This window comes from Gekko japonicus, unplaced genomic scaffold (genome assembly GCF_001447785.1).
Source record: "Gekko japonicus isolate JY-2015 unplaced genomic scaffold, Gekko_japonicus_V1.1 scaffold2356, whole genome shotgun sequence".
In the NCBI taxonomy this organism is placed as follows: domain Eukaryota; kingdom Metazoa; phylum Chordata; class Lepidosauria; order Squamata; family Gekkonidae; genus Gekko; species Gekko japonicus.
In genome coordinates this window covers 136,787-160,320 of record NW_015169249.1, presented here as the reverse complement: position 1 = coordinate 160,320, position 23,534 = coordinate 136,787, and the positions used below count along the sequence as shown (strand labels likewise).

The 23,534-nt window shown below is 44.1% G+C and overlaps 1 protein-coding gene across 1 annotated transcript in view; it reads right to left on the bottom strand.

Annotated features, from left to right (window-relative positions):
• The window catches only part of IMPG1 (interphotoreceptor matrix proteoglycan 1), a 146,461-nt gene that overhangs the window by 24,797 nt on the left and 98,130 nt on the right, over positions 1–23,534 (bottom strand). The window contains exons 14-15 of the mRNA XM_015416486.1: positions 3,843–4,387; positions 1,230–1,449 (exon numbers count right to left, since the gene is read on the bottom strand). Of these exons, the coding sequence (XP_015271972.1) occupies positions 1,230–1,449; positions 3,843–4,387 (765 nt within the window). The remainder of the gene's footprint in view (positions 1–1,229; positions 1,450–3,842; positions 4,388–23,534) is intronic.

The window sequence follows — 23,534 nt, the reverse complement described above, 5'->3', positions numbered from 1 at the left end:
TGCAAGACGGGGTGAGCTCCTGTCTCTAGTTCCAGCTCCTGCCAACCTAGCAGTTCGAAAGCAAGAAATTGCAAGTAGATAAATAGGTACCACTTCGGTGGGAAGGTAACAGCGTTCCGTGCGCCTTGGTGTTTAGTCATACCGGCCACATGAACACGGAAACGTCTTCGGACAGCGCTGGCTCTTCGGCTTTGAAACGGAGATGAGCACCGCAACCCTAGAGTCGGATTCGACTGGCTTTCGAGCAAGGGAACCTTTACCTTTTAAGTTTAAAAATATTTGATTATTCATATTCATTTTTCTTTTTTTCTTTTTTCTACAGCCTTTCTTTTCTTGGTCCAGTATTCACTTATTGGTTATCTTATTGTAATATGTATTATTGTTACATGTACCTCAATACTGTTTGACCTCTGAAGAAGGCCCCAATAGGGCAGAAAAGCGTCAGGTCATGTGTTTTGGCCCTTGTGTTTAGGCTTTTTTAAAGAGGCTTTCATTGGGCCCTGATATGTTTTGAACTGTCTTTCTAATAAATACATGTATTTTTGTATATTATAAGTTTCAACTAGATTTTTTAATATTGGCCCTTTATCAGACTTGTGGCAGTTTTTGGGTCAAGTTTGTTTCCCACTCCCTGTGTCTTACTGCCTATGCAAAATAAGCCTATGCTTATTCTGAAGGAAAAGTTACCCCCACTCCCTGGTGCATAATTAAAAATCAGCAATGTGGTCCTGGACAGAAGAAAGATGCAAAGACTCACACAGCTGAGCACTGAAATATGAAAGAACACAGCCATGGGGCAAGGACTTCTCTTGATAAAATGTTGTGCTTGTAAGTTCTAATCAGATAAATTAGTATTGATAGTAAATAGTATTAATATCTTCATTAAATACTAAATGCTATTCATACTCATTAATATACTAGTACTCATTAATATTGATTAGTATTAATACAATTAGTGCCTTTTTTGCATTTTGATCATTTATGTCCCTCATGGTTCAATGGATTTCTACTGATATCAGATTCAGCCCTCATGACCAATATGTTCCACACCCCTGGCTTATGCTTCCTGCGGCCCAGTCCAGAGACTACCGAAATCATTTCATGACCAATATGTTCCACACCCCTGGCTGGCCCAGTCCAGAGACTACCGAAATCATGACCTTCCCACAGGAAAAACACTTGTGGTCTCCACGACTTCCTCCCACCTCTGGCCCCCTTTTTTATCTCACCTGGCTCAATATCAAGTGAATAGCTGTCTATTTCCATATTAAGGCGCTGAGCTGCAGCGTCGCAAAAGTCCTCTAATACACAGTGGATGGCCTCTGTGATGTTGTACGGTACGGACTTGGCAAACTTCATTTTGCTGTTGACAATCACGCTTCCATTGCGGAAGTTCAATATTTCCAATTGCTTGAATCCTGTAAGGTTGGACTGAAGGTAGGGAAGCAGCTGCAAATAAGGAGAGGAGAGAGAGAGAGAGATGCAGTTTTACTTCAAGTCCCCTGTCCAGGCCTACATTCATTCGATTTAAATTCAAATTTCATTTTCAAGACCATAAATCAACCACCCAGTTTCTCTGACTTTATTAGTAGGCCTTACATCTGCTACTAGTTTAAGTTTCTTGGTTAGTCCTCAGCACTTTCTCCATTTAGATCTTTCTCAATAATCTATTAAGACAGATGGAGTGCAGTTTTCCTGCTAATTAAATTCACACACCACAATCCAGTTAAAAAGAAATCAATGGGACTTAAGCAAACCTCAACGCGGAGTGCAGCTGGAGGGTGCAATCCAGTCATATGGCCCTTGAGGTTCAAGGTGACTTTGCTTGTGTTGATAATGGGAGGGGTAACAAGAGATCCCCCATGTAGATCTATCTGTCCCAGCCTACCAGGAATATATCTGAGCCTCTGTTCGACAGTTATCCTTTAATATGGTTTTTCTGTTCTTCCAGAACAAAGAAAAATCACAATTCAATCTAGCATGATTTAAATCCACTTGTTTTCAGAAGTTCTTGTCAGTTTACATTATGGTATAATTTAACTGGCATGCTGTTGCACAGATCAACAGTCCTGCTATATCCAGTGAGAAATCTGTGTATATTATCTTGCTGTTTGAGAATTTATGACGCTTTCCCCTAGGGCTCGTTGTAAATCCAGTATAAGAATTCAGTGCTTAGATATCATCAGTGATATTCTATACTTAAAAGACAGAGGAAATGATAATCATGCTACATTAGCTGTATAATTTTCATGGACTTCAATGACTTCTTCTTTGATGGTGGACAGTCTATCTTTCTTACGGGCTCCAGCCAGCACCACCACCACCACCACGGAATAAGCAAAAGTGGAGGATCTTTTCCTCCCTTCCCCTCACTATGGCAGAACCATAGTGGAAAGAATGAATGTGCAAGAGGAAGGCAGGGAGTATCCAAAGAGAGCAAGCATGGCTTCCACTGAAGCACTCCAACTGCCACTGCTTACTACTGAAACTGTGGTGGATGCTTCTCCAGTCTCCTCAGCCTTCTGAGGCATAACTGACAGGGTGAGAAGAACAACAGTCAATGCTGGCTCTTCTGGGCCACGTGAGAGCCAAATACCATCCTCTGTGGAGGTAGGAAAGTGGCAATGGGTGTCTGCTCATCTTTGTCACATGGACTTTTGTGTATCCTACAGGAGAGGATGATCTTTTGTGCTGTAGGCCTAGTATGATCAAGAGACATACAGCAAACTGGCATTTATTTATTTTTTAAAAAACTACTGTAGAAAACCTGCCCAAGTCTGGTAGATCTATGCCAGCTGGGGGCACTTGTGTACCCATCCTCAGGCCTCCGACTGAGAGGGAAGGAGGTTTCCATCATCCTGGTTCTTCACCTCTCTCCAGCACTTGCTCCTCTCAACATCAAGAGCCAGTGTGGCCTCCCTGTCCTATTTCCCTCTGCCTCGTGAAGGGCCTGGCTCATCCTGGGGCCAGCTGCCTGGAGGCTCCATCTCCTGGAATTCCCATGGGGGCTGAGCAATTCCTGTGGGAAGCTGCTGCTGCCCTCACATCACAGTTGTGACTCATCGCCATGCTTCTCAACCTGTAGCTCAAGGCTGCATCCCATCTGCTCATCAGGCAGTGGGCTGTTAAAGTGCTAGTCTGTATTAAGTAGTGGAACAGAATCCTTTGCCTAAAGGTGCCACATGTACTGCTGGCTTTGGCTCATGGACACTGAGGGTGGGTCCGTGGCTACCCTCACAGTCGAGGAGCCTGGGGGTTGCTCAGGGCCCCATTACTAAGACATAGTCTAGGCTTAATACCCTGGGCTTAAAATTTGCACAAGGATCTCTTCTGTGTGATATCCACACATATTGCATTTGTGACACTGAGCTGATGCACCAGTCAGTCTGTGCAATTTAATCTTAAAAATGTACTTGCTGATGTACCAGATCTCAGCTTCAAATGGCAAGATTCTCCACCACCAAGGGTTTCGTATCTCATTTACATTCTCAATAATTTATTACTGCATGTGTTTCCACAACAGAAGACTGGGCTATACTCTTTTGCTTATGCTATTTCATCAGCTATTGCTTGCCTAGCTACTTTGGCTAAGACTGCAGTCCAGCATGCATCTCGACTGTCAGCCCTTCTGAACACAGCAGGACTTGCGATTAAATAGATCTCATGCATACAACTGCATCACATAACAGCAAAGTGCCAGTTATCTCCCCAAAGTGCTTTTTGAAACCAGACTTTGTTTTTAACTTGAACAGCAATAATAGCAAGAAATTAGAGCATGAAAAAGTGTCGTCTTAAACATCTGCCCATGAATACTGGTGTATAAAGAAATTGCAGTCACCTACCAGCTGCATGAACTGCTGTTCAAGTGCTTTGTATTCTGCTGAACTTCGATTGAAGAGGTCATCAGTAAAATGCATGTTGGTTACCCTCAAGCTAAAGAACACCACTAGCTCCTTGCCTTTGGCTGGAGTTGTCACGGAGATTGGAGTTACATACTCCTGTGGAGGAGGTGGAGTTGTTTCTGCAGGTGGGGTTGCTGGCAATACATAAGAGCCGCTGCCATCCTCCATTTCCCCAGTCGTTCCTGGGATCATCATGTCAATAATACCTGAGTCAGTGGCAATACCCTGCACTCCCCAGTCAAATCCAGTTGGGATAGCTGTTACTTCCCATGAAGAGGTTGTCGCTTCAAAAGACTCATCAATAACAATCGAGGGGCCACCAGCAGTTGCCTCTGGCAATAACACAATCTGGTCTGTGGGCACCAAAATTTCTTCTTCAGGAAGAGAGGTAGGAAGACTAAGAGAATCAATGAAATATGGCATGGTACTTAATGTGGCTGAAATGTCATCACCTGAAGATTCCAACTCCACGGTAATCCTTATATCTGAAAAGGAAACAGAGTTAATGCTGAACAATAACATACAAATGTATATGTAACAAGGCTTGTTCATATGTTCACAAAAGTTTGGATTCTTCCCTTAGCCTTTCAGATAACGAGGCGTGTTGATCAGGCCACTGATCTGCTTAACACTAAATTGCTTATTTTGAGGGGCATCAGTCACAAAGCTATTGACCATCTCCCTCCCCCAAATCCTCCAGTCCAGCATAAAATATACAAACTGAAAGAATGCAAAAATTGATAGAGGGATGCTAATGACTGCTAATGAGAATGAAAAAAAAATAGTAGGCAGAAGGTTTGCTATTGTGAAATGCAGAGGCAAAACCACTTTAGCACTGTTTGCTAATAATTTGGATTTAAATGATTTCGTCTAGTTCTTAGCCATTATGATAGCTACTGTGTGATTATACTAACAGTAATATTAACTCTGCAAGATTACTTTGGCAATCTGAGTAATATTTTGGACCATTAGCCTCCTTGCAACTTTATCACTTTGTTTTGTCGAAATGAGCAAAGAGATGTTATTATGTGCAGAAAGATGAATCCCTAGTCCTAATGAATCTGAAATCCACTGATCTGCAAGCATATATAAAAAGAAAAGTAAATAAAAGGGAATCAGGAACACAGGATAAAGGAAAAGGGGTGGTGACAGAATTATGACATTTATTGCTCAGATTGTTCATTTAATTACAATTACCTTCTAATACGCAATCACGATTGATGAACAGCAGCACTTTTTAGAGGTGTGCAATTAGTGAAAATTGGATTACAGCAAGTTGCCTTTGAACTTAATATTGCAAAGTTAAAACTGAATTTCTCCCCGTGTTTTCCATACAAATGTCTATTTACTTAATTTTTTATACTTACCAATTCAGTATTGGTTTAATAATTTGCCAATATTTTGGCTTGAAATTTGCAGACTACAAGGTAGAGAGAAGAAGTGACAAACTCGGCCCTCATTTGCCATATGTTTGTTGACTGTCTGTTTCATGTCACTGCCTTGTTTCATTCCAGCTGGGAATTGCGGGGGAGTGTGTAAGGGCGTGCATGGAACTGCTTTACTGAGAGTTGTGCTGGCTTGTAACTGCATCCATGTAGGGCCTCCCCATTGTGGGAAGTATGTGTGCTTGACCTTGAGTACCAGACATGGCTAGATAGTGTAACTGTAGGCTTGCAGGTGCTGGGAGAGGGTTAATGAAGCACAGTAGTTTTGACGGGCTGGATATATGGGTGTGATTGGCCTGGTCATTGGGGGGGGGATTGTTTGAATTATGTATAATACGAGATCTGGTGCCAAGGGAGACAGTTCTGACACAGTCTATGCTTGAAATCTCTTTATCTCTCAATAAACAAATCAATGCCAAGAGAGAATTATTGGGAGTGAGTTTCTTCAGGACTTGACAAGAAGAAGAGATTGGATTTATACCCTGGCCTTCACTCAGAGTCTCAGAGCGGCTTACAAACTCCTTTCTCTTCCCCTCCCCACAACAGACACACTGTGAGGTAGGAGGGGCTGAGAGAGCTCTTGAAAGAAAAGCTCAAGAAAAGCTCTGACAGAACTATGGCTTGCCCGAGGTCATCCAGCAGCTGCAAGTGGACGAGTGAGGAATCAAATCCCATTCTCCCAGATTAGAGTCCGTGCACTTAACCACTACACCAAACTGTGTGTTATTATTATTATTTTTGTTAGACAACTGGGTCGGATCCAATGTACTGCAAGGAGACCTCTGCTCACAGAACTCTGTAAACTACTGTGCTCCATGAGACAGGTACCTGCCTATTCTCTTCAGGAATAAGGCTGGGTGCAATATGGAAGTCTGCAGTGGGAGGGGGAATAGGCAAAAATTACCTCCCCTTCCACTCAGCTGGCTGCCTAGAAGGTTTGCTCAGCTGAATACATCATGAGCCTGCTGTCTTATCAATGCTTATGCGATTAAACTGAGGCGCTGGAACCATGCCCTGTAACAACAGAGAATAGGAATGTTCCTTAGCTACTGTGAATGTTTCCTTAATGGAGGATAGTTGCTGACTGATGGCTCTGTTGAAGCAGCTGCTAGAGCTTGGTTGAGGTAACCAACTAGAGGAAAGGGGAGAGAGTGTTTTGTCTGAGCAGCAGTCCTTGAGTTTGACAGAGGCCAAGAGAGAAGCAAATTGATGCTACTATAACAAAGTTTGAGTCCACTGGCACTTTTAAGACCAACAAAGTTTTATTCACGGTATACGTTTTCGTGTGTAAGCACACTTAATCAGATACAGTGGAAAGAACCTCCTTGACCATTATTTATAGGGGCAGGCTGGGGCTTCTTGTCAGGGAGGACCACTTAGAGTCAAATTGGCCCTGGTTCTGACTTGGTGGAACTCTCTGCAGGTTAACATCAGGGTCCTGTGGGATTTGCTACAATTCTGCAGTGCCTGCAAAGCAGACATTGTTCTGCCAAGCATACAGTTGAGGACAGCAACCATTTTTAACACCAGTTTTTAACAGCAATGGTTTCTTAACTGTTTAATAGTTCTTAAGACCCATTAGATTCACAATCTGCTTCCACCCCTCTTCCCCCATTGCTAATGTAAATTGGGGGAAGGGGCAGAATTGTATGATGGTGCCATACTGTTATTGGGTTTTAGAATTGTATTTTAAATTATTTAATAGATTTTATGTGTTTTTATATGAATTTGATGTGAACCACCCTGAGCCCGCTTGCAGGGACGGCAGTATTCAAGCCTAATATAATAAATAAATAACTACTGGGTGATTATGGTTGAGATTGGATGTAAGAAAGATCTGTGAATGGCAGTAAATTAGCATACAAATACAAGAGTGAACAAACAGATGTGGGAATGGCACCTACAAGACAAATAAAGTTCAATTCTGGGTACAAGTGAGAACTGATAGTATGTGCACTCCTTCAGATTCATAGAAACAGATTTCTCCAAATGTTGCATATAGGTGGGGGAGTAGCTGATATGAAGAACTAATCAGAGTTAAGGTGCCTACATAACTGAGTAATAAATACAGCTAAAATTGGAATAACACATTAGGTAAGATATGTAAATAGCAGTAAGTTGGTACACAGATAATAAAGAAGTAAACCACAGATGTGATAACTAAGTTTGAGTCCAGTGACACCTTTAAGACCAAAAAAAATTGATTTCTGAGTATAAGTGAGAACTGAGTGACTTAACATGTATAGTGAGATAAGAAGCCAATATCTCTGTTAAGTCCTGGGGTTCCATTGTTCTGAGTGTTGTAATAACTTGTAATTCAGCAGTTTTCCTTTCCCATCTGTTTCTGAAGTTCCTTTGCAATAAAACAGCCACTTTGAGGTTCCCCACTGAGTGTCCTGGAGGCTGAAGTGTTCTCCTACAGGTTTCTCGGTCTTGCGATTCTTGATGTTAGATTTCTGTCCATTTATCCTTTGGCGTAGGGTTTGACCTGTTTGTCCTATGTAGAGAACTGAAGGGCATTGGTAGCATTTAATGGCATCCATAATGTTGGAAGATGAGCAAGTGAATGAGCCTGAGATGGTGTAGTTGATGTTGTTAAGTCCAGTGATTGAGTTGTCTGGGTGTATGTGGCAGCAAAGTTGGCATCTGGGATTATTGCAATAAAGTTAGCTTTAAATTAGCTATAGGTTAGCTTTCGCACCTTGTGCAGGCAGGCAGGGCTCTGACCTAACATAGTAGATCTGCTTTTCTGTAGGAGTGCCTCTTTGACTCCATTTGTACTTATGTATTTGTAAATTTAGCAAACATTACAAAACCCCCCACAAGACTCCATTTCTATGTCCTCTAAAGGGAAACAACCAAGATAATCACAGCCCATCAAACTTTTGCCACTCAGAGAAATGGTATGTTTATAACCCTGGTGTTGGCATGCCAACCTCCAGGTGGGGCCTGGAGATCCCCCAGAATTACAATTGTTCACTACACTACACAGATCAGTTCATTTGGAAAAAATGGCTGCTTTGGATGATGGAGTATATGGAAGGGGTATGCATTATGAGATTCCTGAGCTAAAAATTTACATGAAAATTGCTATTTTGGGTTAACACTGATTTTCCAGAATGATAACACAAATCTGGGATTTTTAGGCATTATGTTGTTTTTTGTGTTTGGGTGCTTACCATCTTTGATCCTCTGAATTTCTCAGGCAGTGGTCTTTCTCCCTTCCAATCAGATCTTTGCAAGGGATCAAGAGGCAAGTGCTCCCAGTCAATCACCTTTGGAGACAAGCCGCACAGAAGGAAATTCCACAGAGGAGTTTGTTCTGAGCTGTGAGTGCTCAGACTACTCCACATATCACTCCAAATTTATGTGAAGAACTTCCCACTGGGGTTCTTTAGCATCAGGAAAAAGGCGGGGGGGGGAGCAAGACCCCCCCTTCACCCATGCTGGCCCTCATCAGCAAAATCAGCTTCTGTGGCTTTTTAGCAACAATCTTAGAGCTGACATGAGATTCCAATCAAAGCAGTGAACCTGGAGACAACTTGTAAATAAACATATCATGTAGCGTAGCTCTCATAGCAATTGAAGGATTGATTCACAACATATGATTGCACAACACACCATAGATGATAGATAGATTATAGATAGATGATAGATGACAGACAGACAGACAGACAGATATTGAACTATTTTCAAAGACTGCAAAGATGAGACAGCGGGGAAGTTTTCTGCAAAAGAAGTCTTCTTTCCTTTGTGAAAGGCAAAAACAGACCGCAACAAGGAAGGATGTCAAATGCAGAGTTTCCAGAGGAAAAGTGATTTTATTTCTTTTCAGTCAGTCACTGTAAGATTTTGTACAGAAAAATGGATGCAGAGAGGATATTAAGTATGTTAGTAGTGAAATATTAATTGTATTACTGGCATGTTTATATTTTGCACTTTATATTGTTTTTTCTTCCTCTGTTTTTTTAAAAGTTATATGTTTAAAAAAGTTATAAAAATAAAGTTATTAAAAAAATACTGGTGGCTGGTGCCCTCCTCCCCTGATGGGAATCAGTGGAGACAAGAGAGACTGCTTTGAAACTCATCTGCTTTGTGGCTCTGTCAAATCAACCCCATTCTGCTTGAAACTTAGGGGGTGTGGTGTATTCAAAGCTGCCCTGAATGCATGACATGTTGTGAAACATCTAACTGAACTGTAATGTTAAGCTTCGTCCTGGGCTAGGATCCAAATCCATCCAATAGTATTGCTAGCCCAGGAAGTAACAAGCCAATCACTTCAAGCAAGCTCCCTGAGCGGGAACTAATGTGATTGGACCTTATCTCTGCAACCTCATAGGTTGATATTTGTACAGTGGGTGTGGCTACATTAGCCAGGAATGTTTAAAAGCAGGACAGGCTATCAGTTGTTGATCCGTGTTGGAGTTGTGTTTGAGTTGAAGAATAAAGTTGTGTTCTTGCTGAATCACTCTCCGACTGCTTTGTTAAGCGAGCGACTTAACAGGGGGTCTTTAAATTAGAGGGAGGACTATGTTATGTGCAAATTTGGTGTTATTATCTTTATAAACTGCTGCCCCAGACCCTTAAATTGGTTTCCCACTGAAAATAATGGTCCTGAAAATCCAGCACTCCCCCCAAAACCCCCACACACATAGATTTGAAACCTGAACCAGTAATGTCTACTTCAAAACCAGCAATCCCACTAAAGGTTTTCCTCTCTGAAATTATAACAACCTTTTTCTCAGCACACACCCCTACCCTATGGCATTTACTCCCCTCCCCAGGCCCCATTCCCAAATTCCCAGGAATTTTTTAACCTGGAGTTGGCAACTCTACACTGGTGCCAAAAGTGCAATTGTGTTCCCTTGGAGAAAACCTGAGGGCTACTATGACCCAGAATGCCAGAAGTACCAGAGGAAATAAACGTGCTATTGCAGAACAACTGCCAGTATTCCTATGACACAGAAACGGAGTACCCAAGGGAGTGAGGAAGCACTGTTCTGGGTCCCAGCTTGTTTTGTGGCCTTGGGAAACTGGCAATGTGCTACTTGTACTCAGCTTTAAATCCTGCAAGCCTTTTAATGAGGGGGGAAGAAGAAGAAGAAGAAGAAGAAGAAGAAGAAGAAGAGATTGGATTTATACCCCGCCCTTCACTACCCAAAGGTGTCTCAGAGCGGTTTACAAACTCCTTTCCCTTCCCCTCCCCACAACAGACACCCTGTGAGGTAGGTGGGGCTGAGAGAACTCTGACACAAACTGCTCTTTTTCAAGGGCAGCTGTGCCAGAACTTGTGACTGACCCAAGGTCACATCAGCAGGTGCAAGTGGAGGAGTGGGGAATCAAACCCAGTTCTCCCAGATTAGAGTCCGCACACTTAACCACTACACCAAACTGGCTCTCAGTTTGGAAAGAATGAAGTAGGCTTGCCAGCCCGTCAGGTCCTGTGGCCCACCACTACTCCAAGCAGCATTGGGACAATTAAAAAAAAACCACAAACATACCAGAAGGATTGTGTGTGCAATTATGTCACCTCTGAGGAAAACCTGGAAGTGACAGAGGGTAGCTCCTGTCAGAAACTAAATGGTTTCATTTCCAGCAATTCCTGGACCTATCCTCTGTCACTTCCAGGTTTTCCCAGGAAGTGAAGTAATGATGTATGTGATGTGGCGCCCCCCATGTATCTATCCCGATTCCTCTTGCCAGTTGCCAGGCATGGCCAGGCAACCCTATAGAGAAGGGGAAAGTGTGACTATGGACCAGTCACACTTTCTTTATAACCAATCACACAAGACTGTTGTGAAGACAAAAAGGGGAAGGGTTGAAACATGTACTGGGATAAAAATGTGAGGAACTGAAGGGGCAAAGTGTCTAGTGAATACAGAAGTGAGGCAGAGGAAATCACTTGCCTGAGGGGGCACATAGCGGCTCTCAACAGACCTGAATGGGGGCTGTGCAGCAACAACGCTGGCAGCTGCTATACCTGAATCTCAATGCAGTGAATTTGTTGTGTCCTGGGAACCGCCACAAGGCGGTGGCCAGGCGAGCAGAGCTTGCTTCCTAAAGAACAATAGAGACTAGGCTCCTAAGGTTCACTAGGGGAACCAATAGAAACCTTGGAGGGGAATTCAAACCCCCCAATGGGATCCAGGGTTTTTTCCTTGGATATGTATATAGTTGGCCACGCGGCCATTTGTCTTTTGTAATGTGTTTCTTATGTCGTTGTCTGAGTCGTGATGTATCGTACCAAGTACTTTACAGTGGCGATGAGGGTGGGATTCTGACGAGAGAGCCTGACTCCGACCGGCATCGAGCCTAGCCATCGCTCACCGCCGCCTCCGGAGTCATGACCCTCATCCATCACGACCAGCATGAGTGACCCTGAGTCCACAGCCAGCGCAGCATCGAGCACCGAGCCCGAGAAGGAAGAGTCAGTGACTTCCTTTTGTTGCTGTTGAGTTCCCCACCCCACCTCACAGTGAGTCTCCTGCTGGTTGCCAGCCTCATGCTGGCAATCCATATATGGGGGGAGAATTAGGGCTGACAGAGAAATTCAGCTGCAGAGCACTCAGTTAGGGGGGCCTGAATCAATCAAAGACATTGATGGGTTGATTATTTTCAAAATTTATATCCACCTTTCTGCCCTAACAAGGGCCACCAAGGTGGCTAACAATGTAAAAAAAAAACCATACAAGATAAAATACATTGTAAGACTTTTAAAATAAACCCCTCACTGAAACATACCTCATTAAAACAACTTTTAAAAGAGTTTTAAAAAACAGAGTTAACATACATATAAAATAGTTAAAATACATACAAAACATGTAACATTGGTTAGGAAGGAGGGATCACTGAGGTAATGCCAAACAAAACAGAAAAGTTCTCACCCACTGGCTGTGGAATGAAAAGCAAGAGCCCTTGTCAGGGCTGGAGCCTGCCGATGGTGGTGGGCTAAAAAGGTACCTGAACAGCCCCTAAAATTGGGGAAAGTGCTGGGAAAGGAATCCATAAGACTTGAAGCTGGAGAAAATAGCCCATGTGCTTTGCATTGGTGACTGACTGAAACCCCCATCCAATTAAGAGAAACCTCTTACAGAAATAAGTGCTTGGGCAAAGAGTTTTAATTGCTAAGATTTTTGCTTTGTTCTGCCTCATGTTTTTGTATTGGAGTCGGAAAGAAAAGCTCTGTTTGCCTGAAATATGCTGCAGGAGCACAAAACAACTGAAAAGGCTGAGAGGTACAGAAAGCAAACGTCAATGAGGTTAAATGCTTAAGGTGAAGTTGCATATTTATCTTTCTGAATGCAGCTCTGAGGTACCAAGAGGAATCCATTGGGCTTCCCTTTTGAGAATTAAAACAAACAAACAAACATTTCTTGGGGCTTTACTGAGTGTGAACACAGGTTTAAAAAGTGAAGTTTTAAAATTTCTAGCTGAAAAGAAAGAAACTGGAGATTGTAAATGGGGTAGTTCACAGTCAAATACAAAAACATATATAGGGAAATGTCTTAGTAATCTGAATAACTAGTGGTGAATCATCTAGGACACAGAAAGTGTGTTATATTAGTCCAGAGACTAGTATTCCTTTTCTCGGAAGAGGGTGATCTCGTGTCCTATGGACAAAAGAACGTTAGTACTCCCTAACGACTACAGATGCTTCTTCAATAGGGAATAATTATTGCAAAGAGGACCATGGACAGCTCCATCACACCTTGGAGCAGTTGACCACCCCAACTGAAGAAACAGCAGTTTTCTGGCAGAGACAAAGAGATGATTTCTTGCTGGGAGATGTGGAGCACATGTACCATACATTTTGGGGACAGAACTGTGATTTGCTGCTACATTCCCAATAAATCCTATGAAACCTATAATTTAAGGTTGAATCACTGTAAATCATTTCTATCAGCTGAAGAATGGGGGTGATTTCCACTTCTCTACAGGGATATCACTGAGCTTCCAAACTTCATCCTCCCAAACTTTCAAATGGGCATATTTCAGTGCTATTATATGCTGATGATACAGTGATACTTTCCAGAACTCCTGTTGGTTTGAGGAGAGCTCTTAGGAAGCTAACCATATTTTGTGATGATGAACTCCTTACAGTCAATTATCAGAAAACCAAAATTGTAGCTTTTGGAAGCAGTCCCAAAGTAAGGTCCTGGGAGATTAATGGCAACCATATTGAGCAAGTCAATAGTTCTAAATATCTTGGTGTAGTTTTACAGGCTTCGGGATCTAGGGTTAATCATAGCAAGTATGCTGCTGATCAAGGAGAAAGATCAGCAAATGCTATAGTGAAATTTCTTCAACTTAATGGGGGGCATTCTGGTCCCGCAGCCCTTAAATTATATAAGGCCAAAACTTTGGCTCAGTTGCTATATGGAACATTCTCAGGACCACCTAGCTTATGCTTTGCTCCACAAGAAAGAGTACAATCAAAGTTTTTAAGAGCTGTTCTACAAGTCTCTAGATCTGTATCCAATGCTTGGATAAGACTTGAGACAGGTATTATAAGGGTTGAAGCCAGTGAGCATATCCTATCCATCTATATGTGGTTAAAAGGTCATCTTAACCCCCAAGGGCTGTTCCCTGATACTGCGTGATAATTATCAAATTGGCTCAAGGCTGTTCAAAGACATATCAACAGCATTGGATTCTCTCCTGAAGTACTCTTAGCTTGTGGAATTGAAAAAGCAAAAAGGCTAACTAAGCAGAGAATTGAAGATATAGAATGCCAGACTGACATTTCTAGTGTACCAAACCTTACTGCACTGTCAAATGTCAAATATGCTGTTGTGCCAGCAGCTTCTTTGGCTTCTTTGGAAATAAACAGTTTTAGAAGGGCGTTCACCTTGGCAAGGAGTTCTGCACTCCCCTCTGCAGTGCTTGAAGGTAGGTATAAGAAAATCCTCTACCTAGAAAGATTATATTCTTGCCTATTAAGGGAGATCGAGTCCATCGAGCATATGTTCTTTAGTTGCCCATATTATAAGGAGGCTCGTTTGGAGATTATTACTCCATTGCTGGATAAGATTCCTGGTTGCACAAACAAAGCCAAGCTTGACTGTCCTTTATCTGATAAGAACTCTAAGATCACTTATCAAGTAGCTAGATTTTGTGCACTGATACAGAGGTTACAGAAACTATATTTTAAATAGGTTTTAAATTCAAATCTTTTATTTTTGTATATTTCGTACTCTGTATGCTTCTAAAAACTACTATTATAACTATATATATGTGGCTGGTCTAGTGACCGTAATAAATTCTACTACTACTACATGGCGGACTTCCTGCATGACCAAATAAATAATCCCCTAAGGGGCTCTGGGGGTGGAGGATGGGGATGGTTAGGAATAGCAGTTTTCCAGCAGGCGTCATTGGATGTGGTTGGTGCTATTGCCGTACTACAGGCAAGAAGGGTGTTGCTTAATCTCATGCTATGAAGAACCCTGAAAGAGAAAGGCATTAGATCCAACTAGCCCTTTCACTCATTCTCACCCAATTTCACTGATTGCTACAGCCCCCATCCCACATGGCTTTTGCACATGAAGTTCCCATGATCCCCATGTAACCTTTTTTTGGTGGTCAAAGGGGATGCCTCCTTTTTTGTCACTAGCAGAAAATCTGATTGGATCCCACCCAGTATTTACAACAGGCACACCTGGTACTATTAGAAAGAAAGATTTCTTTAATCAGAAGCCAGTGTTCCATTTGCTTAGTACAGAAATGGTTTCTGTTCGGAAAGTCCAGCTCCTGAACAACTTGCAGCATAAAAGGATATGATGTGTGAATATGATTGTTTGTCTGGTTTTAAACAGAATCTGCAAATGATTGTCATTATAATTTTGCCTTCCAGCTTCTTTTTAAAGTCAGCAAACAACTTTTCAGTCATATCAATTAAAATATGCAGTGCTGAGTGAATTCTTATTTCTCTGAGATTTTTTTAAAAAAACTGCCTACAAGTCATAGAATCACAGAATCATAGAGTTGAAAGGGATCTCCAGGGTCATCTAGTTCAACCCCCTGCATAAAGGCAGGAAATTCACAAATACCTCCCCCTCCACACCCCCAGTGACTGCTGTTCCATGCCCAGAAGATGACAAAAAACCTCCAGGATCCCTGGCCAAACTGGCCTGGAAAAAATTGCTTCCTGACCCCCAAAGTGGCAATCAGCATTTCCCAGGGTGTGTAAGAAAGGGCCACAAGAACTAAGCACTGAGGCAACCCTTCCAGCCCTCCCTCTCATGATCTGCCTAACTTCACAGAGTCAGCATTGCTGTCAGATGGTCATCTAGCCTCTGTTTGAAAACTTCCAAACAAGAAGAGCCCACCACCTCCTGAGGAAGCCTGTTCCCTGAGGAACCACTCTAATTTCAACCCATTGGTTCTGGTCCGACCTTCTGGGGCAACAGAAAACAACCCCACACCATCCTCTAGATGACAGCCCTTTAAGATCATATCACCTCTCAGTTGTCTCCTCTCCAGGCTAAACATACCCAGCTCCTTCAACCTTTCCTCATGAGACTTGGTCTCCAGACCACTCACCATCTTTGTTGCTCTCCTCTGGACACATTCCAGCTTGTCTATATCCTTCTTAAATTGTGGTGTCCGAAACTGAACACAATACTCTAGGTGAGGTCTAACCAGAGCAAAGTGGTACCATCACTTTGCATGATCTGGACACCATACAGCCCAAAATCACATTTGCCTTTTTAGTAAACACATCACGCTGCTGACTCAAGTTCAGTGTATGGTCTACTAAGACTTCTAGATCCTTTTTGCACATACTACTGCCAAGACAAGTCTCCCCCAGCCTATAATTATGCATTTGATTTCTCCTACCTAAAAGCAGAATTTTACATTTATCCCCATTGAAATTCATTTTATTTGTTTTATTCCAGTTTACCAGTCTGGATCATCCTGTATCCTTACTTTGTCATCTATCATATTTGCTACCCCCCCAATTTAGTATCATCTGCAAATTTAATAAGCATTCCCTCTATCCCTTCATCCAAATCATTGATAAAGATGTTGAACAAAAAAGGTCCCAGGACAGATCCTTGAGGCACTCCACTTGTCACTCCTCTCCAAGAAGATGTGGAACCATTCACAAGCACTTTTTGGGTGCAGTCTGTCAACCAGTCACAGCTCCACCTAACAGTCATAGGATACAAACCACATTTTACCAATTTGTCAACGTGAATATTATGTGGAACCCTATCAAAAGCCTTACTGAAATCAAGATAAAGTATGTCTACAGCATTCCCCTGATCCAGCAAGGTAGTGTCAGAGTCTCACAGCAATCAGTTCTCAACAACATTCCTTCAGAGAAGTTCAAGTGTATTGAGTACAGTAAAGGCGAGTCTTCTGTTGAGAAAGAGACTGATATTTGCTGTTTATGAATTTATATCTGCTGACACACACTTCACATGGACTGTGCATACATATATATACCCACAGGCTTAAGGGAAAGCTGCTTGAATTATCTGTTGTGAGAGGTTTCACATAGAAGGTACTTGATTGCATTTCATGCTAATGAAGCTTGAAAACACATACAGCTCCTAGCCTTAGGGGAAGTGAAGCACATTTCGACATTGTTAGCAGAAACAACAACTAAGGAGAGAAAGTCCCCCATTACTAGAGGACTGGATATCACGCAATACTTGGATCTGATCTACATCTCAATTGCCATTTCCTGGCAGATGTTGCTTTGATTGCCTGGGAAAGCAGAGATCTATCTGCACATCAAGGAAGGTCCTGACGCCAAGACTTCACACCTGACCTGATGGCTTGTCCCTAACTTAGAGTTTAGTGTTTCAAATATTGGCCAAACCCTTAGGTCAACCCCTTACTACACGCACCAATAAGATGTAGGGATGGGATGGACTTACAAGTAGGTGGATCCCAGGATGGCAAGGTTGCCAACCACCCCAAAGATTAACCTATAAAAATGGAGGACCATGTGCAGAGTCCTTTGCTAGCCGCAAACCCTTCATCATCCTCTGTCTGCTTCCCCCCCTAAAGTCCAGCTTGCTGTACAACAACCCTTTGTCTATTCTTGATCACTTGGACTGCAACCAAAAAGGTCCACACTTTGTCAGCTGGTTCTGGAAGTGTGAGTTAGAAATACCCCTAGGTTTTACTTTCTTACCCTCATTTTTCACCGCAACAGACAAGGCTTCAGGAGAGATAAGTATAAACCAATAACCTACCTACCTCATAAGTAAATAGAACTATTTTTCTATTTCTGTACTCCTAAGGAACTAGATTGTATGTGTGTGAGATTTTGTTTTGTGTGTGTGAGATTTTGATATTCTTCAGTAAAAGACAAATTGCTTTGAATTCACCAGTCTCGTCTCTCTCACTGGGACATTCTTGGAGGGATCAGACCTCCGTAAACTTTGGGAGGAACCCATATTAAATTTAGTTTGCCATCTGTAGATAAAGCAGTTTGGCTAACACTTCTGTTCATATGTTTAGAAGTGATTGTAAAGGCGGGAGGTGAATAGATATACAGGTTTCAAAGTGGGGTCCCCTGACTAGATGGAGCCAATCAGGGAAATAGTTACAGCGTGCCTAAACTAACGGGTTCCCATTCCCAGCAAAGCATCAGGAGAGCGGTACCAAGGTCTGACGGCCAGGCTGGGAGATAAGACCCGGCGAGAAGAAGTGAAAGTTAACATTCCAGAATAACAAGAAATACTACAGCAGCCACTGCACCCCCCACCACCAGCCATGGCAGCATGGCTGACATTCTGCCCCTCTGAAGACAGCCCCACACCAGGTTTGCCAGGATACATTTTATGAAATGTGTGAACTAGCTTAGGAGCATTGACATGACATACACCAACCCATTCATTGTGGGAGGTGTCGAAATCCCTCCATTGAACCAGGTAAAGAAGCTGGCCCCTTTTGACTTTTGAGTCCAGAATTTGAGTGACTTCATGGTGGGGCTCACCATTCACCATCAGTAGAGGAGGGGCTGGAGGTTGAGGTCTCAATGCATTGGACCCAGGGTTCTGCATGAGTAAACTAAAATGAAAAATAGTATGCATGCCTTTCAGAGATTTAGGCAGTTTAAGTTCAACAGTCACCGCATTGATTTTATGCAACACTTTAAAGGGACCCACATATCTCCAACCCAGCTTCCCACTGGGTTGGAGGCCCTTCAAAGTCTTGGTAGAAAGGTAAACTGAGTCCCTGGGTTGTATGTCCCATTCTGGAGCTCTGCCCTTGTCAGCCTGGGCCTTGTAGTCCGCTTCGGCTTTATCCAAAGTTTTCTTGATTTCAGGCCAGTGTTCTTTCAACCCTTGTCACCATGCCCGGAGATTCCCCGGGGGGTGTCAGGTAATCCGACTGTGGGCAGAGGGGTCCCCTCATAGCCATACAAAGCCTTAAAAGGTGACAACCTAGTGGAACTATGAAGATAATTGTTATAACTGTATTGTCCTGTTGGTAGTTGGTAAAAAAGCGGAGGAATTGCTGTACCACCTGTTTGACCCGTTTGGTCTGTCCATCAGTCTCGGGGTAGAAGGCACTGCTGAGACCCTGTTCAATGCACAGTACTTGCATAAGCTCCTTCCAAAAGGTGGCAACGAACGGGGTCCTTCTGTCGGATATTACCTTGGTTGGCACTGAATGTAATTTAACAATGTGATGCATGAACATTCTAGCAAGGGTCTTTGCAGTAGGCAAATGGGATGAAATGGGCCTGTTTTGAAAATAAGTCCACATCACCCAGATTACTGTCTTTCCCTTACTGGGGGGGGAGGTCAGTGATAAAATCCATAGAGATGACCTCTCAAGGGCAACCGGGGGTCTCCAAGGGTTGGAGCTTGCCAGGCAGTCTGCCTGGGCACCTTTTACTCATGAGACACATTTGGCATGGCCCCATGTATTGCGACACATCAGCTCTCATGCGAGGCCACCAGAACTGGTGTTGCAGCAGGTGGAGAGTTTTTAGATAACCGTAATGTCCTGCCAGTTTCGATTCATGGCCTGCATGTAACATCTCTCCTCGGAGGGTATGTGGAACAAATAGTCTGCCCCCCTGGTACCACCACCCATTAGACCCTTACTGGATGGATGGGTCGCTGGTGACCTCTTTTTCATCCTCCATAGAAAACGTCACTTTGAATTTAGTGAGCCATGGATCTTCCCCCTCCCCAGTCCCCATCTTTGTCTGACTGCGAGTCAGCACCACCCCTCCCAACTGGGAGGGCGTGAACATGGAGTCCAGTACCTCCTCCCTCTGACTGGCATGCTGAGGAAGGCATAATAAGGCATCAGCTAGGGAGTTCACTTTCCCAGGGAAATTGTGGAGAGTGAAGCAGAACTTTGAGAAGAACTCCGCCCACTGGAGTTGTTTGGTGTTGAGGTTTCAAGGGGTGTGCAGAGCCTCTAAGTTTTTATGATCCTCCTTGTCCCATACTGCAGAATTCCGTTCAGTGGAGTTAAATTTCTTAGACATGTAGGCAAGGGGGTGTAACTGCCCATCAAGCCCCTCCCATAGTATCACCCCCCCATAGCAACAGCTGACGCGTCCACCTGCACAATGAACTTTTTATTTTTGTCTGGATGACACACAATGGGCTCAGACATGAACAACTCTTTGAGTCTATCAAAAGCCTCCTGGCACTCAGCAGTCCACTCCAAGCAAGCACTTGGCTTAGTGCTGTCCTGCCCCTTCCCTTTAGTTTTTAACAAGTCCGTGAGAGGCAAGCTCACTTGGGCAAACTTCGAGATGAAAGCCCTATAGAAATTAGTGAATCCTAAAAAGGATTGGTGTCGAGTTCAGGGGGGCTCCCCCCCCACGACTGCTAGCACTTTGTGCAGGTCCATCTCCAAGCCCCTTGGGGAGATGCAGTAGCCCATAAAAATCAACCTCTGTCTGGAGGACCTCCCGTACTAATTTCACGTGGGACTCCTTATCTTTTGAATACAAAAGGATATCATCCAGATAAACTAGAGCCCCCCTAAGCAAGTGCTTGTGCAAAATATCATGTATTAAGTTCATGAAACCCCCAGGGCTCCTTGCAGCCCAAACAGCATCACCAAGTACTCGAACTGACCCAGAGTGGTGTTAAAAGCCATTTTTGGCTCATCGCTCCCGGATGCGCACTCAGAAGTTTCCATTTTTCAGGCCCAACTTGGTAAAAATCATTCCCTTCGCTGCCTCTGCCAGAAGGTCCTTAATCAGAGGTAAAGGGTAAGTGTTTGTGGTGGACACGGCATTTAACCCTTGATAGTCCGTACACAGTCTCAAACCCCCATCTTTCTTTTTCCTGAAGAGAATGGGAGTCACGAATGGGGAAGAGGCCAGGGCTAAATTTTTGTCAATGAACTTCTGCAGCTCCCCCTTCTTGGCTGGGCTCATAGAATATAGCTTTCCTTTTGGCAACTTATGTCCCGGTAAAATCTCAGTAGCACAGTCAGTATTGCAATGGGGGAGTAGCTCTTCGGCTTCTTCTTCCTTGAACACTCGGGCCAGGTCTCTGTATTCCACTGGGATGGAGCTTAATTCCTCATTAACCAGACAAGTGCGGACCGCCAGGGCTTGGGGCACCTCTCCCCACTCAGGGTCCCACACAGGGTTTTGCACCCGGGATCCATGAAGTGCACTAACCCATCACTCCATTTGATATATGGGTTATGAGCTCCTAGTCAAGGGCTTCCTAGCACCATGGAGAAGTGGGCCATAGGGTTGATTATGAAGGCCTGTTGTTCCCAGTGGGGCCCTGTTCCCATAATTAGCGGCACGGTCTGATATTTACAGGCTCCCTCATGGAGGAGCCATCCATCTGGGTAAAAATTAATGACTCAGGCAGCCTTTGTACTGGGACACCAGCCCTGTGACTATGAAAGGACTTATGAGGTCCCTGGCAAATCCCAAATCTATGAGTGCTCTTACTCGCACCTGGGTACCCATTTCAGGGTTGATCACTGACACAGTCACGAAAAACAAAGGGGGGTGCTGCTCACTGATTGCGGTGCTGGTTGCTCTCGAACCTGCTGTTTTTCACCCGTTACAGCAGGTCCTGGCCTTTTCTTGCCAGCTGGGGGTTCTCTTCTCCACTGGATGAAGTCCCGTCAGGTGGGCCTCCCAACTGAAGAGTCTTTGGTTATTTGGGTTGAGCAGCTCCCCCCTTCGTAGGGGTCTCGATGTTCCGACACTCTGGCAGCTTGTTCCCAGAAGGGGTGAGAACAGTGGGGCAGAAAGCGGCATAGTGCCCCGATTCTCCACAACAAAGGCAAAGCCTCTGCCGCATCCTCTGGTTGTGCTGAGGCACCTTTGGCTTGGCGTGAGGCCCCTTTGGGATTGCTCCTGGAGTTTTAGGGTATACTTTAGGAATGTGCATCTTAATCATCTGCAGGCAATTCTTGGCATCTCCCGCTTCTCTCACCTAAACAGCCAGGGAAACAGGATTCACGCTGCGAAGCACGGTTTTCAGGATCTGGTGATTCAGTCCTAGATGGTACTGCTCCACAAGCACAGCTTCAGGCCAGCCCTGGATCTTGACAGCATACATTCTGAACTCATTGGAGTACTCTCGCACTGACTGATTCCCTTGCCTTAGGGCTCGCAGGTTGGTGCAGGCTTTCTCCGCCGCCATAGGATCCTTTACTCCCTTTGTACTCCCTCAGGTCCCACATAAGCACTTGCACCTCTCGGAGCTCAGCACCACATAGGTTGTGGAAACCTACATACCAGTCGGCTGCTCGCTCCCTCAACCAGGGCCTGATGTAGTCCTCACGGTGCTCGTCGGATGGGAAGACATGGCCCCAGTCCTGAAGGAACTTCCACCCCTGCAGCAGGAAGAAGGTGAGCTTTTCAGGATTGCCGTCAAAGGTAGCCTGGAGGTGCCTGCTGAGCAGGCGGGGCCTGGCCATCCGGGGGAGTCACCAGTGTGGCAGGTTGCTGTAGTCGCAGCTCAAGTTGAACCATGGTAGCGACGAGACAGGGTATGTCTAGCATCATCTCCTGCATCTCCCGTCACATCTCCTCATGTTGGGCTTGCAGCTGGCACCTCATCCATTCCAGCTGGTTGTCAGCCCCACCACCATACCTCCCTAAATCAGATCCAGTCTCTTGGTAGGGAAGGTAATTGTAACAGCTGATGCCCTCCAGCTGAGGGATGGTCACCCATGACTCCCACGTCTTGGTGGAGAAGCTGGCCCATGAATACGGGTCCTGCCAGGGTCTTCCATAGTCTAGGCTACCAGTCGCCCCAGTTGTGGCAGAGGTCTCCTCCGTCATAGTGGGGACCTCTTCTGCAGTTGTAACCAGAACACCTCCAACATCCTTGTCACTCATGGTGAGGTACAGGGATGGAGGCTATAAGAGATCTGACACTCTGTCAGAGTCTCGCAGCAATCAGTTCTCAACAATGTTCCTTCAGAGAAGTTCAAGTTTATTGAGTATAGTAAAGGCGAGTCTTCTGTGCATATGTTTAGTGTCAGAAGTGATTGTAAAGGTGAGAGGTGAATAGATATACAGGTTTCAAAGTGGGGTCCCCTGACTAGATGGAGCCAATCACCACCACCAGCCATGGCAGTATAACTGACAGGTAGTAACCTTCTCAAAAAAAGAGATACGGTTAGTCTGACATGACTTGTTCTTGAAAAAACCATGCTAGTTCTCAGTAGTCACAGCCATCCATTATAAATGCTTAAGGACTGTCTGATTATTTGTTCTAGAACTTTCCCAGGTATAGACATCAAGCTAACGAGTGAGTAGTTACCTGGCTCCTCCTTTTCCCCTTCTTGAAGATGGGGACAACATTTGCCCACCTCCAATCTTCTGGCACCTCACGTGTTCTCCAAGAATTCTCAAAAATAATGGTCAGAAATTACACCTGTGAGTTATTTTAGTACCCTTGGATGCAGTTCATCTGGCCCCGAGGACTTAGTTTCATTTAAAGAAACTAAGTGCTTATGTACTACTGCTATGCCGATCTGAGGCTGCAACTCCCTTCCCTCATCATGTGTTCTGTTTTTGCCATATTAAGCCCCATTTCCCTCACAAGAGAAGACTGAGGAAAAGTAGGAATTGAGCATTTCTGCCCTCTCTTCATCATCTGTTACAATTTCACTTTCCTGTCCCTGCAACCGGCCTACCATGTCCTTGCTCTTTTTCTTACTTTGAACATAAGAAAAGAACCCTTTTTTGTTGTTTTTAGTATCTTTCGCT